We start from the raw sequence: 15,903 nt of genomic DNA on the forward strand, positions 1-15,903 counted from the left end.
GAAAGGACCTGCCCAATTCTGGGCAGGAAGGGGCTGTGTCTCACTCAGAGCCCCACAGCTGTAAACAAATGGCTCAGCCCTGTGCTATTGGGGGTGCATGCACAACTCTCCAATTCTCTCAGAACACTGGTTTTTCCCCTTCCTGGACAACTTTTGAGTCCAAACTCTGAGTGGTAAGCCCACTACTTTTCCGGGGCCTCAGCCCTGGGGTCAATTTTTAGCTAGTGAAATATGACCGTGGCCCTAGAGGCCAGAGTCTATGGAGAGTTCTTCCTCAAATGTGAATCCGGATCTACCTAATCATGGGGGGCAGGGCTGCGAGGCCCGTGGAGAGGCTTATCCTACTGCTGCTGGGAGGCCAGCTGGGTCTCCAGCCTCAGGTGACCGCTGGGGGCTCCAGAACGCTTCTGCCCCCGCCATGGCCAGTGCATCTCCCACTACCTGAACCACAAGGCGCTGGTTCTCATTGAGCCACGTCTCTCTCATGGCGGCCTTTCGGTCGAAGCGCCGGGCCAGTTGTTCCAGCTTCTCTTGCCGAATGAGCTCATGTCTCAGGGCCAGCTCCCGCTGATACTCGGCCTCCTCCAGGCTTTCCCAGGCCTGTGTGAGGGACAGAGGAGAATTCATGGGGTGCAGGAGGAACACCTGGGTTTGGGGCTTCTGCCTCTTTTGCCCAACACTGAGTGATTTCAGGAATCGAATCTAGGCAGAGCCTGAAGTTCAGAATCTTTTGGTTACCGAAGATTTGGGGAGCCCAGTCCCCTCCTCCTCTAAACCTGCCTTAGATACTCTTGGCCTAATGTTAGTTACTGTTACTTGTACTCTGTGGGTGTTCAGTAAATTCTCACTGACTAAATGGCTGGTTTCATTCTGTTAGAATGCCCAAGTGGCGCTAAGCCTCCAAACCTCTGAAATATCAGAAGGCATTTCCCTTCTGTTATAAGTAGTTAACATTCATTCTATAGTCAGTGAAACTCAAGAAGCTATAGAGACTAAGCTATAAAACTGGCTTGAAAAAATGACTCTGGGCATCTGAGCAGGGGGCTGAATTAATGGACAATGGGTAGAGTTGAACCTCTCAGAACTGGGTTCAGAGAGTACCCCTAACTAGCCAGCCTGTGTAGTTAATAACACGATAGAAAGTGGCTTGGCTTAGCCCTGTCCAGTGACCATTCTCCACACCCTTATCAGAAACTCAGCCAACCCGCTGGCAATGCATAACGGAAAACACTGCTGTACCCGGTTGATGTCAGACACGAGTTTCCCATCGTGAGGTGTATACACTTTCTGATTGTTGGCTCTCATCCGGGACTGAATGGTAAAAAGCAGGACTTCCAGGTTCCCCTTCTCCTGAAACCTGTTGAGAAAACCAGAGGTAGGGAGATTAGCGTCGAGGTCCCCACAGCCAAATTTTTTGCTAAAACCAACATGAAACTCTGGCATCTTGGAGCTTGGATAGAAAAACATCTTTTCCTTGAAAAACAAAAAGTAAAGAGATATACAGGTTTACTTACCTGTTAAGACATCTATCATCCTCACCAACTGTGATCTACTAAGGGTTAAGTCTTTATAATACAAACCAGAAAAAAACACAACAGCCACCCTAATGTTTGCTTATCATTTGTTTCCACAGGGGAATGGCTAACCAGAGTATTCTAGTAATTCCTGCGGATACCAAGAGTTTTGCCAACTGACACCAAAAAACACTCTTCACTGTTCTGCAGACAATGAAGATGTCTGACTAGCTCTTAAGTCAGTTTCTTATTGAGTGAGCCAATGAAGCCTTAGAAATAGCATTATCCACATAAGAACATATTGTATTGAAAGCAACTTCCACCTGAGTACTACTGAGCCAGCCCTCCGGACAAGTCCTAAAGGCCAGATGCTTCTGAGGGGAGAGGAAAGGCTGGGCTCCAGGAGGATAGCAGGTGCAGGTGAGAACTGGCAGCATGGTGAATATCTGGAACCCGGGGTCTAAGCTCAAGGTAACTGCATACTTCTACATTTTCACATGTACACAAGTATCTACCCACTTCTGCATCTTCCATGTGGCAGTCGAAGATTGGCTGTCAACAAAGTCCCTACCCCAAGACCAGCCTGACAGAGCTGACCCCTCACAGTCATTTTAAGAGAGCTGTGGCCCTGAGCGCCATCTACTTGGCCAAGAGACAGCATCCCTGTGGTGCATGGCCTGGGAGAAGCAAAGGGGAGGTTATCTGTATTGAATTTAGGTCTTTAAAAATGCGTTAGTGTCAGGCCAGAAACCAGATACTTGTTTATAGTACGTTCTAGACTCTATGTCTTACCTTTCCCTGTTTGAGAGTCATGAATGAAGAGTGTGGGAGGGGAGGGAAGGAACAAGGCAGAGGGTACTATCAGTGAGCTAGAAATCTGTTTCAGAAGAACTGGACAAGCTGATGACAGGTGAGCTGGAATGCCTCCTCTGTGTGTATGCATGTGCATCTTTCTATGGGCGTGTCTACATGCGTGGGCATGCATGAGTGTGTCTGTGCATGTGTGTGCACATGTGCACAGACCCTGAACATACTGGGATGAAGCGGAGGTCCCAAGAGGTAGGATTAATGCTCTGTTGATGAGCAGTGACAGATGGGAGAGAAACAGGAGGTACCTGAGATCAATAAGACCCCACACAGAGAGCTCCAAGACTGAGAATATAGAGGTCATTACCAGATAACAAATGCACAGCTTAGTCTACAGAGAAGAGAGAAACTTTCCAGCACTTTCTCCTTCTTTGGCTATGAGTTGAGGGTTACTCATCAATGCCCATTTCCTAGAGCCTGATGAGTTAGGAGCAAGAAAGGAAGGTGGGGATGACATACATGACAGATGTGAAGCTCTCTAGCCTCTAGGATAGACTTCCTGGACATAGTTCTCAAGGCCCAGGGCTCTACCTTTAGCAATCAGTTTCTTAGCCTGAATGCCCATCTTCCCAGAGCCAAGGCCCTTACTTGGGTGGCTTCTCCACAGTGCGGTAGGTGCTGAAGGCCTGTAGTTGTTGTTGGACGCCCGTCAGGGAGTTGGCAAACTTGCGGCTGTTCAGGACAACGATGGTCTGCTCAATCCAGGTGAGCAGGTCTGAGGCCAGCCCGCTGTATTTTTCAATCATCTTCTCGGTCTCAATGGCATGGTCAATTACCTAGGGAATCACTTTATTACTTATTTTTTTAAAAATGTTTTATTAATTTATTTGACAGAGAGAGAGCATAAGCAGGGGGAGCTGCAGGCAGAGGCAGAGGAAGAAGCAGGCTCCCCACTGAGCAAGGAGCCTGATGAAGGGCTCAATCGCAGGACCCTGGGATTGTGACCTGAGCTGAAGGCAGATGCTTAACTGACTCAGCCAACCAAGTGCCCTTATTACTTATTCTTATCAGAAGAGCAATGATACCAATGAGGCCACCAGGGGGGCCACAATTAAGGTGGCCCTCCTCTCTAGCCCTGGAGTATTCCATGTTAGGTTTGTTCCCTGAGCTCAAAAACATTGCCAAGGCAGGAGGAGTGGACTGGAAGTGGACTGGCAACATTAGTAGGAAGCTGGCTCTGCTAGGGTTCAGTGGCAGCTCCACCCTTCCCCTAACCCTATAAAAGACTGACTGGTAAGCTTGCTATGCCAGGGCATCAGCCACTAGAAAGGCCAAAGTCTTGTTTATTTTTAAATGCATTATTAGGAATCCAGGGCTTCTAGGCACCATCTTTGCTGAACACCAGGCATACAAAGACAAATGAGAAATAGTCTCTACCCTTGGGGAGCAGTGGACCAGCAGGGGAGAAAGGAATTTGGCATGAAGGTCTGTACAGTCTAATGGGTTCCTGATATACCACAGAAGCTAAGAGGCCCAGAACCATAATAAACCAACATATAAAAGCCCATCGTGTCCCATGGAAATGTTCATGAGATGTGGAAGATGTGCTCAGAGCTGCAGGCTAGGACATTTTTCAGGACAGACTATCAACTTGCTTTGGAATTGAAGTTGGGAGCCATTACCTCGGCAGAGCCAGGCTTCAGAGAAGTTGGTAGGGAGTGATCTATAGCCCCCACTGCAGCAGGGGCCCAGATACACAGCTCTTAGGATGGAAAAGGAGCATCTCAGCATGGCAAACAGGGAAACAAGGTGACACTGGCTGTGAAAGCTCTGTACCTTGCCGACGCGCTTGCCCTCCACCGCCAGCACCTTCATTTTGGAGAAGTAGTGGTAAAATGCCACCACATAGGTAATAATGGATTTCTCATCAGGATTTTCCGTGAAGACATCTGCAAGGGGATAGGGTGTGTGCTCAGGACCCAAATGGAAGCTAGAGATGTCAGAGGGTTTATCTCCCTGTTCCTCCACCATGAAATTCAGCTCCAGACATCAAGTGACAACCCAAGGGTGAGAATGAGTGTTTGTGATTTTAGCGAGAGGATGAAATCCATATTAGGACCACAAATGAGGTGAAGGGAGAGAAAGAAAGATCGAAAGACTACAAATGGGCCACTGGTTGGGCCAGGAGAGTGTCAGGAGCTGCCTTGGATCTGAAGAGCAGGCCCGGAGCAGACTGCTGGCCTAGCCACTGGCTCCTTGCTGTGTCCGCGGCTGGCTGGGCACCGGGCCTACGCTCCTCCAGGTGCCCTGTCAGTCTGGGGCTCCCTCCAGTATGAACACTACGTCCCGTCACAGCAGCGAAGGGCTGGGCAGGTGCAGCTCACCTTCAGGGTCAAGAAGTGGGATGATGCCTAGCTGACGCTCAGCCACGTCGAATGCATGCTCTAGGTTGTGTCGCGCATTGGAGTCCTTCAGCTTGTCGAAGTCAATCAGGTCAGGCCTGGGGGCACAAGGCCAGATGGCTAAGAGGCGGCGGCCACGGCATCCCCCACCTACAGGGCAGCCCCGGCATGAAGCAGACACTCAGACAGCTGGGGAGAAGTGAAAGGAGGAGACAGAAGCAGGGGAAGGGCAGCTGTGAGCACCAGAATGTGGGGAAGGGGCAGAGGGCATGCCTGGAATTTCCAGGAGGCAGGGAGGCTGAGGATGAGAGGAAGGACCAGGCGTTGTGTGCAACGTATCCAAACAGCGCAGGGGTCCTATCCTCGGCCCTCTCCTCCCCCTTACCGGTGCTTGTGTATCAGGGCGTTAAAGGCCAGGCCATCCTTCCAGCTTGAGGTGAAGTTGGTGACATTGACCTGGGGGTAGCTGCACCCAAGAGAAACATTAAGACCTAAGAAAAGATTATTCTGGAGTCCCCAAAAGTGTATGAACTGAGGGACCAAGGCACTGGAGAGAAACAGATCTGTCCCTTCTCGAGCCCCCTTCAATTGCAGACAGCAGCTAAGTCACATGAAGAGACTCCTCCATAAGGTGGGCCCAAGAGACTCACACCCACCAACACCACAGTCTGAGCCAGGCAACTCTAGAAAGGAATCCTGAATTCCAGGCCTCCAATAATCAGGTCAGGACAGATTCTGTATCAGTTAGGCCAAAGCTGCTAGTGTTCTGGGCGATGTTGTGCGTGTCTCTTGGCTATGGCAGTACTTGGGGGAAAGCAAGAGGGTAGTGGGGAATGTAGTCATTAACTGGTTCCCAGGGCATACCCTGCTGTCTTCATCTGACACCACAACAGCAACGCATCCTTGGCCGAGCGCGTCTCACGACCCTCCTGAGTTTGCACAATAATGTCCTGAATCTAGGGGTGCGGGAACAAGAGAGGGGGGAATTAGATTTGCATCTGGCTCCGTGCCTTTCTGCTCTCCCTGGGAAGCTTCCTCCCTCTCTCTTCCTTCTTAGCCACCTGTCTGCACTGCCAGCCCTGCAGCAACACCATGGTTTAAGGTCCTGGGTCCCGGTGGCCCGTTCCCCGGCCTTAGTTCACTGCATCAGGACAGGGACAGCCTCCTCATGTCAGAGGAGACAGCTCTAGCTCGATGACTCATGGGATACTGACAAGAAACAAGATGCCCCAAATCCTCCTCTGAAGAACAATGCCCTGCAAGGGACAACACGAATACTGAAGGATTGGATTTTGATTAGAAGCTCCTCTTGCCTTTTCATTCTCCCCAATTCTGCTGTTACCACTGTTTACTGTACGCACCCGAGACCCCCTGGATGAGCTCTTCGGTCTGCGAGTTGTGTGTTATCTTCTTCCTCCCTGCCCTTGGGACTAGATTCTTCCTATCCCCAAGCCAGCAGCTGGAAGGCCCTGCTTTCCTTCCCTCACACTTTCTAAATTTCCTTACAAGTAACGGACCTTGAATTTCAGGGTGGGAAGGGAAAGGTTTCTGATTGAAAACCATGATATAGATCTTCTGTACTGTTTTGGCAACTTCTGAATCGAACTATCTTAAAAAAAAAAAAAGTGACACATGTTGACATGTTGTGGGAAAGGGACAAAAGCAGATCCCCCAGCCGGACATCATCTCAGCTTCTAATTTCTATCTTCTCCCTGAAAAGACTAGACTGCTGTCCAAACTCACTCTGTATCTGTGAGCCATCACTGCAAAGGATGGTTACTTCTTCCTTCCTCCTACAGGTTCTGAGCCTCCCAGAATGTCCACGAACACTCACACTCCATTCATCATTTTATAAGATTCCTAAGCCCTGCCTGGCCCAGGGAGGCTCCCTGCACTCCCTCTGCCCCGCTCCCCCGGAACTCACCTGGAAGCGAAGGATGATAGTCCAGATGAGGCCCAGGACCAGGCGATGGTTGCCATCCACAATGTCGTGGGAGCCCATGTTTTCCAGGTGCACCCTCTGCTCCTTGAGGAACTGGAGGGCCTTATCTACATTCTCCAGGCAGTGAATGCGCATCTTTCCCTTCGTGGGCTTTGGCTGGGGGACAAGTATTGGCTCCGTGGGCATGGAGGAATGTCATGGTCACCCCAGAGGTACCTGTAGCCTGGGCCAACTCCTGTCATCAGCACCCACCCTCCGCCCTCCTGGCCAAACTCCAGCTCTCACACTCACTCCTTGACACTCTTCAACCCCATCCTTTCTGCAAAGTTCAGAGGTTCCCCCTCCCCTGAGCACCCACAGCTCTGCAACTGGGCTGCATCAGTGCTATTTCTGGGTCTGAATGGGTAATAAATGACATTCAAAAGCCCTGACACAACAAATAGTTAACTGAGTACTTACTATATGCCAGGCACAGTTCTAAGAACTATGAACTGCTGGTTGGTGATAAGAGGGGCTTTCTGTTGAGTGATTGATAAGGGGGTCCATCCCATCAGCCAGCCTCTGCCCTTCCCACCCCTGAATGGCCCCAGTCAGAACTTAAGGGGGCCACCACTGAGGAGGAACCACATCATGTGAAGGGTTCCCAGTGGTAACTCTTCCTAGTGGTCTTTCAATACAGGATAAGGCACAACAGCCTGGAGTTGAAAAAGCAACAGAAGAATGTGGTACATTTTCTTTATTTTTTAAAAAGATTTTATTTATTTATTCATAGAGACACAGAGAGAGAATGAGAGGCAGAGACACAGGCAGAAGAAGCAGGCTCCATACAGAGAGCCCGATGTGGGACTCGATCCAGGGTCTCCAGGATCACACCCTGGGCTGCAGGCGGCGCCAAACCGCTGTGCCACCGGGGCTGTCCCTGTGGTGCATTTTCATTCAAACCCTGAAGATCTTAGTATTTCATCAGGTACAGGTATCACTTATACAAGGAAAAGAAGGTCCTGACTGATAGAACCAAGGTCATAATAGAAGTAACTAAGCAGGGCAGCCCCGATGGCCCAGCAGTTTGGCACCACCTTCAGCCCAGGGCCTGATCCTGGAGACCTGGGATCAAGTCCCGTGTCAGGCTCCCTGCATAGAGCCTGCTTCTCCCTCTGCCTGTGTCTCTGCCTCTCTGCCTCCACTCCCTCTCTGTCTGTCATGAATAAATAAAAATAAAATCTTAAAAAAAAAAAAAAAAGAGTAACTAAGCAAAACTCGAACCTTAATCTGGTTCTCCCTCAGAGGCAACATTACTGCACAGTGGGTCACAACTGAGAGGGCCTACATAAATAAATTTCCACTTGTAAGAGTGACAGAACACATAGGAAAATATCTTCCATGTTTTTCTCTTGGTTTCAAGAAGGATGCAAATTTCTCCAGCTGGGTTACAGAATCCATTCCAGACTGCATGAGGAGGCTGGGGGGTGGGGGGGGTCCGCTGCAGGCCAGACGCAGATGCCTAGGCCCCAAGTGGAGAACTCAAGAGCTCTGTGTGGCTTTTGGGAGGAGCATGAAGAGGTGGGAATGGCCAAGAAACAATAAAGTCTGGTAAGAGGTCAGAGAACTCAGTAAGCCACACGGACATCTCACATCAGGAAGTAACAAAACCTTCCAAAAGAACAGGGAGAAACCTTGAAAGGCAGTGAGAAATGGAAATACCCCAGATGATGTCTTTTCTAAAGAGGAGACATAGCACCAGCCACGGGATTCAGGGAAAGGGGCCACAACGCAGAGAAGGACTTTACCAGGATCTCTCCAGAGAGCACCTCCAGCAGCTTGATGAGCATCCTTCCATCCCGCAGGTCCTTGTAGAGGTCAGTGATGCGGCAGGGCACGCGAGCCAGGTTCGAGTTCACCCATTTTGTGAAGGTCTTCTTCTGAACAACTTCCCGTTCATCTGAGTGAGGAGCAGAGTCTTGGGTGAGGTGGCCAAGACTGGCAGTGTCATGTGACATGTGACATGGAGCTGAAAGGTTTTCTCTTAATCCCAGGACCCCCCAATCCTTGGCAGAGAGGGTTGAAGTATCTATTCCACCCCCTTCCTAGGAACATTTGTGATCAGAGTATAGCCTTTGGGCAACATGAGTCCATGTACCATGACTGGAGCAATGAAGAGATAGCTTCCACCACCACATTCTGTACACAGTGGCTATGTGCCTCTAATTCAGCCACCTATTTCCTCTACCTGGCAGAAAGCTCTGTCCCAGTGTACCAGCAAGCTCAGATTCCAATGCAAGGTTCACCCATCTATCTATCCAACAAACATTATTTCTGCCTAGAATGGTCTCTCTTGCCCATCCACTCTACCTCACCCCTTCCACCTAACTCCTATTTGTCCTGTAGGAGTCAGTGCTTCTCCAAAAAGCTTACCCTGACCCCTTGGCTAGGTTAGGCCTCCCTGTGTGTGCCCTGACCCCTGCATATGCATTTCTTATTTAGGTCTCACTTCACATTCATATGAGTTGAAAGCCTATCTCTCCTGCAAGGCTGTAGGTATCTTGAGCCCAGCAAAGTCTATCTGTCTAGTTTACTTCTACATCCCCTAGGCCTAGAGCCTGGTATACAGTTGGTGTTCCAGAGTTGAATTGTAGTTGACTGCACATTTATTCAGCTCCTGTTGTTGGCAGGCTTATGCTAGGCCTGATAATATATAAAAGTAAAACAAACTCCTTGAGGGGCTCCTGGTAGGGCAGAGAAGAATGATGAGCAAGGCAAATGGAATGTGTGATCCATACAAGGTGAGGGATAAGGGAGGCTTGAGCTGGGGACTATCCATGCTGAATCTCTCACCACCAGAAGGGCAGGTAGGGGTTTCTCCATCTTCAGACCTGAGAAGCTGACATGACACCCCCACCCTAAATCGCATCAGCCCAAACCAGTTTTCTTACCCATGTTGTACTAGTTCAGAAGAGGTACCTCTTAGCACCTCTGTAAAATAATGCTGGTAACCTGTCCAGTTAGGGCTGGGAGGTTTGAACCAGATGCTGGAGAGAGGGAAGAGCTGGGTAGCAGAAAAAGTGGGGGAGAGGTGGAAGGTAAAGAAGAGAGAGGGGCAGAAAAGAGAAACAAAGGGAGAGATGAGGGAAGGACGGGTGGATTCTTGCTCTGTTGGCCTTAGTGAAGTTTGTGGCAAAAGGCTTTGGGCACTTTGGTGCAGAAGCCGACCTGGCAGTATGGCTGGGCCTCGGCCATGGAGGATCCCCAGGGAGGGTGTGGGGGTTGGGCAGAGCAAGGACAGGCTCAGAGCAGCCTAGCCAGGAGGGATGTCAGTGCCCTGGGAGCAGACTAAATGTCCGCTCAGCTGAGCCCAAACCATGGAAGGGTTGGCTTTTTAAATTATTAAATATCTGATTTAACAACAACAAAAAGAGGAACCCAGCCAGCAGGGCCTCAAGGGTATAATTTTGGCGGTTCCTGAGGCTCACAGCAACAAATTCCTTCCTACTGCACTGCTATTTTAGTGTTAGGAACTCAGACACTTTATTCACTTATTCATTCATTCAGCCAATGTTTACTGTGTCACCGCTAGGTGCCAGGCTCTTGGGGGAGGTGGGGAACTCAGGGACAGGAAAGACAGCTCTATCTTTGAGGCAGACATACTCTTTTATAAATATGATGAGTGCTGGTGTCTCATATAAAGAATTCAATGGCAGCCATCTAAATAAGACTTCCACAAAGAGGAAAAATACTACTACTGACTCTCTAAGTCTCAAATATAAAATTAAAATGGTAATCCATCCATACTGGGCCGCTGGGCAAAGTTTCAGGGGGAAGACTCTCTTTACTCTTTTGTTGGCAGCAAATTAAACCACTTTCCCGATTTCAAGGACTATTCAGTAAAATGTAACTAAAATTCCAATGATATATTGGACAGAAAGCAATTGCATTTATTCTGGGGCATGTCTAGAACCAGCCACAACCCCATGGTACCTTCCCTAGAGACCAAATCTGTTCGTTCAGGGACTAGTCCTTCCAACCAATTGTGGAGCTTTGACCAAGGGCCTGAAATTTTTAGGCCCTTTAGAGATGAATGTATTAAAAAAAACTCAAGTCCTTTCTTCCTTTCTTTTCTTGATTTTAAGAATCCAAAAATTTCATCACATGGGTGCCAAAAGTCATTTATTTGTGCTTGACAAAGGGTAAGGAAGTGGTTTTAGCTGGGGACATGGGATTTAATTCTTGGCTGCTCGGCTGGCATAGATAGTGGGCTGGTACAGATGGATCCTAACTTACCCTTAGATCTCCCCAGGTTTCAACACACAAATGGAGCCTTGTGGACCCCAAAATGTTGGAGCTGTAGGTTTAGAGCTCAGACAGGCAGCTTCTTGGCTACCTTTTGCTTGGAGGCTAGTACACAATTGCCCAGAATCCCCAGAACCCTGAAACATTTTGCAGTGTTGAGACATGGGTAAGATTCCGAGAAGCTAATGATGATCACAAGGAGAGAAAAGGCCCAGGGGTGGGGATTAATTTCCATTAGCTGTTTGCTCTGGCTGCTCCGCATCAGCATGCTCAGCACATTTACTCCTAGCATGGCACAAGTATTTATCAGGAGCCTTCCCAATGCAGGAGCAATGGGTGGCCCAGGGCCAGCTGGGCTGGGAACCCTGGTGGTGTGGACAGGCTGGGGCAGTGGCCATGCATTGGGTCTGCTGTCCCCAGGGGACCTGGGCCATCTTGCAGAGACCCTCCATGGAAAGGAGGCCTCAGCTAGGTGCAGCCAGGGGCCAGACCTTATTTCCAGACCCCTAACCCTGCCAGTGCAGGAAAGTAAGCAAATCCACCGGCATGCCCTGACTCAAAGCCACCAGAGCCTCAGAAAACCCTGGTGCTTCTGCTGCCCTCAAGCTTGGGAGCTCTCCATTCCTGCCTATTTCTCTTCTCTTCCTTTCCTTTCCTTCCCAGGCTGTGGCCATCCTCAATCCTCCCCAAGATATTGGGGCTGCTCCTAGAAAGTTCGCGTTCTTCTCTGACCAGCTAGCTAGAATGAGTGTCTGGACATTGTGACTGAGTGAGCTTTCTTTTCTTCTTTTCAGAGGTTTGGTTTGAGGTCAAATCAAACCACAACACCAAAATGCAAATATTTATCTGTCAATAAGGGAGCTCATCCATGGAAAGTGTTTAAAACAGTACCTGGCCCACAGAAAACTAGCCATCATTATCACTCTTACCCATCACTACTACTATTATTACAATATGTAGGGTCCTGTCCTGGATGCTGTGGGGAGCACAAGGGCCTCAATCTTGTTGACGAAACAAGACAAAAATCCACAAGCAGTTAATTTTGCAACCACACAAGAGTTAAAAGGCAGTTCATTTTAATAATACAAAAGCTGTCGCAAGGTGTTATTGGATTAATTATCAGATAAATGGCACATTCAGTAGATGGTCATGGGCCGAAGAGGAAAGAGGTCATTTCTAATTAGAGTAGTCAAGCGGGAGGGGAGGCAGGGTATCTCCTGAAGAAAACAACTTTGGATTGGCAGAGGAGGAGGGGAACCAGGGAGGTACAATGCTCCCAGCTAGAAGGCATGGAAGGATACAGTTTGTTTGGAGGCTGCTGAGTAGATACAGGTAAGAAGAAAACATGTGGAAAATAGATTTTTAGCTGAATATATGTAAAGCTCTAAATGAAAGGCTAAGTTTAGATTTAATCCTAGAGGCAAAAGATACCACTGAAGGTATGACTGGATCATTTTCTGAAATACTAGTCTAGAAGGCCCTCAATGATAATTTAAAAAACAATGTTTCAGCTTAAAAAGTGTAAAATCTACATAAAGAAAACATTAAAAGGCTCCTGAGGCACACAAAAGATTTGAACAAGTAAAAGGCACCTCCAATTTTGAATAGGAAAACTCAATATCATAAAGTTGTTAGTTTACCCTAAATTAATCTGTATGTTAAATATCATTATTATTTCAAGATTTTATATATTTATTCATGAGAGACACAGAGAGAAAGAGAGGCAGAGACATAGACAGAGGGAGAAGCAGGCTCTCCCCACAGGGCCTGATGTGGGACTTGATCCCAGGACCCCAGGATCCAACCCAAGCCAAAGGCAGATGCTCAACCACTAAGCCATCCAGGTGCCCCTAATTGAATATTTTAAATATATTTAAATTCTATAATTTGGGGGGAACTAGAGAAGCTGTGAGAAAATTCATTGGGAAAACAAAAAAGGCTAGGAAATTCCAAAAAGAAGAAGGACAGCCCTTCCCAGGTTCTTTTTCTATCAGATAATAAAGCACAGTACAAAGGTACCATGATAAAACTGTGCTACTAGAATATGAACAGACACATCAATGGAATAGAAATAGTCCCAAGCACAGATAGGCATTTGATATCTGATAAGGTAGTATTTCAAATATAAAGGGGAAAGAAGGATTATTAGGCAAAAAGTGTGGACAAAACCAGGTGCCACACAAGAAAAATTAACCTAAATTTATAGCTCACCCTCCAGAATAATTTCATTTGGGTAAAAACCGAAATGTAAAAATGAAACCATAAAAATACCAAACAAATCATGGTTGAATGGTTTTTGTTTTGTTTTGTTTTTAGAATGCTGGTATAGGAAAAGTCCTTTAAATAGGACACAAAATTCAAAAGCCATAAAGTAAAAGATCGAAAGTTCAACGATGTTAAAAAAAAAAAAAAGGGCAAAATTTCTGATCCTAATTAAAATTAAAAAAATTTTTTGTGCGTTAGTACACTATAAGCAAAGTCAAATGACGAAAGATATTTGTAACTCACATCACAAAGGACCAAATCACTTAGGATATAAGGATACAAATTAATGAGGAAAAGGACCATACCATCAATCCAAGAGCAAAGTGGACATACGTTTGTGAACAAAAAGTTAACAAAATGTAAAAATCTCTTAAATGTGTAGAAAGTTGTCCAAGCTATTCATGGAAGTATAAATTAAAAGTTAAACATATACACAAAATTTAATAAGTGGTCTTTAATTAGTGTGAATACACTAATCATAAAAGACATTTTTGAGACAACTGGGAAAATTTGGACATTGAGTATTAAATTATATTAGAATTAATGTTAATTTTTATTAAGTCTGCATTTTTGCCAACACATAGCTTTAAGCTATGGGTAAAGCTAGGTGTAATAGTGGTATTATGGTTGGGTGGGAAATGTTTTTGTTTTTCAGAGGTACATATTAAAGTGTTAGGGGTAAAATGTTGTGGTAATCTTCAATTTACTTTAAAAATACTTCAACTCCCAAAATGGACAAGCAAATATGGCAAAAAATGAACAGTTGTTATGTCTAGGTGATGATTCATTATACTTTCATCTCTACTGTATGTTTGAAATTTTTCATACCAAAAGTCAAAAAGTGCAATGACAGTAAATCAAGGCACTGTTTCACTTAGGTGGGCTTCCTTCAACTTCAACTTCCCTCCTCCCTTGGCAACAGCACACCTGCCACTGGTCCCACCTACTCCGGTACCTGCTTCACTTCCTGATATCATAGGCATCTGGGAAGTTATCAAAAGTCTCGGGTGAGGCTGTTTTAAAAATAAAAGTTTATTGTGCATTAGCTGTTCTTAGGCTATGGCTATGGTAAGGTTGAAATATCTTATCTACCATAATCACCCAGGTCTAGGCCCATCTATTCATTCCTGCCATAGCTTCCTATAAAATTCCTTGAGTGCTTCATACTTCCCTGTCTTTTTAAAAAATTTTTTAAAAAAGATTTTACTTCTTTGACAGAGAGAAAGAGAACACAAGCAAGGGGAAGGGCAGAGGGAGAGGGAGAAGCAGGCTCTCTGATGAGCAGGGAGCCCACGGGGCTCAATTCCAGGATCCTGGGATCATGACCTAAGCGGAAGGCAGGCGCTTAACCAACTGAGCCACCTAGACACTGCCTCTTTTATTTTCTCTCCCTCTTTTGTCTGTTAAAAATCTGCTCTCAAGAATAGAGAATAGCAACCTAAATATCCAACACAGAGGATTATATGATAATTTTGGTACATTTATAAAGATATTAATAAGGTTGTAGAAGACCTTTCAATGGCAAGAAAGGATATTAGAATACATTTTAAGGGGAAGTTCATATTATAAAATTACATGCATAATATGAACTCATTTTGTAGCACTATATCCATTTAAAAATGAAAGCTTCAGCTAGATGTTGTTATAGCTAAGTGGTAAGACTATTGGTGACTTTTCTTTTTGCTTATCCATAGTTTCTAAAATTTCTGCAATGAATATGTATTCCTTTCAAAATAAGAAACAACAGATGTCATGAAGAAAAATAGGATATAACGCTCAAAAACCCTGAGGACTAAATGAAGAAAAGTTAAAAAAGGTTTGTGTTTTTGTTTGTTTTTCAGGAAGCCTGCATTTTTACCAGCACACAACCCTAAAGTATGGCTAAAGCTAGGTGGTCAGAAAGGTAAGAGGGAGAAGAGGCACCACGAGAGGTCCATGTACCATGAGCCTCCGCCTGAAACCAATCATTTAGTGTTGAGCCCTTTGCAGGTTTACAGCTTGGGATTTCTCCTTTTCATGCCAGGAAGCCAAGAGCTTAGGGAACCTGAGTGAGCAATACTTGAATTCCCATGAACTGGTAACAAACCTTGAAGATAAAGATGCTAATCCTATAAAGCCTAGCATAGGGGCAGACCGTCAGGGACATATCATAAATGTTGGTGGCACAAATTCTACTCTACAGTTTGGAGAGGGACTTTTCTTTCAACCAACCAACTTTCATCACACTAGTATTGTGAACAGCTAGCTAGCCTACAAGATCTAAAAATCTAGCTAGGGTTGATTCTAAGAGAGAACTCTAGGATGCTTACTACATACCTGCAAAGGCAATAATAAAGCACATAAGACTGACTTTAAAAGTGAGCAGTGTTGGGGCACCTGAGTGGCTCAGTGGTTGAGCACCTGCCTTTGGCTCAGGTTATAATCCTGGGGTCCTGGGATCAAGTCCTGTATCAGGCTCCCTATCGGAAGCTTGCTTCTCCCTTTGCCTATGTCTCTGCCTCTCTCTATTTGTCTCTCATGAATAAATAAATAAAATCTTTAAAAAAATAAAAGTAAGCAGAGTTGAACACTAAGATGTTGGTTAACTAGACTGGGGTACGTTAATACAAAGGAAGACTATATGGCCATGAAAATGATAATCTGCATGCTTACTGACATAAAAAGATATTCACAGTATACTGCTGAATGA

General features: G+C 46.2%; 1 protein-coding gene across 3 annotated transcripts in view; it reads right to left on the reverse strand.

The window, feature by feature from the left end:
• Positions 1–15,903, reverse strand: part of SPTB (spectrin beta, erythrocytic) — a 146,621-nt gene that overhangs the window by 42,887 nt on the left and 87,831 nt on the right. For all 3 annotated transcript variants that reach the window (XM_077909612.1, XM_077909611.1, XM_077909613.1), the window contains 9 exons: positions 8,453–8,604; positions 6,648–6,821; positions 5,588–5,679; positions 5,109–5,189; positions 4,706–4,821; positions 4,158–4,270; positions 2,970–3,157; positions 1,240–1,357; positions 442–600 (listed from right to left, as the gene is read on the reverse strand). In XM_077909612.1, coding sequence (XP_077765738.1) covers positions 442–600; positions 1,240–1,357; positions 2,970–3,157; positions 4,158–4,270; positions 4,706–4,821; positions 5,109–5,189; positions 5,588–5,679; positions 6,648–6,821; positions 8,453–8,604 — 1,193 coding nt within the window. The remainder of the gene's footprint in view (positions 1–441; positions 601–1,239; positions 1,358–2,969; positions 3,158–4,157; positions 4,271–4,705; positions 4,822–5,108; positions 5,190–5,587; positions 5,680–6,647; positions 6,822–8,452; positions 8,605–15,903) is intronic.

The sequence above is a fragment of the Canis aureus genome, chromosome 9 (assembly GCF_053574225.1).
Source record: "Canis aureus isolate CA01 chromosome 9, VMU_Caureus_v.1.0, whole genome shotgun sequence".
NCBI lineage: Eukaryota > Metazoa > Chordata > Mammalia > Carnivora > Canidae > Canis > Canis aureus.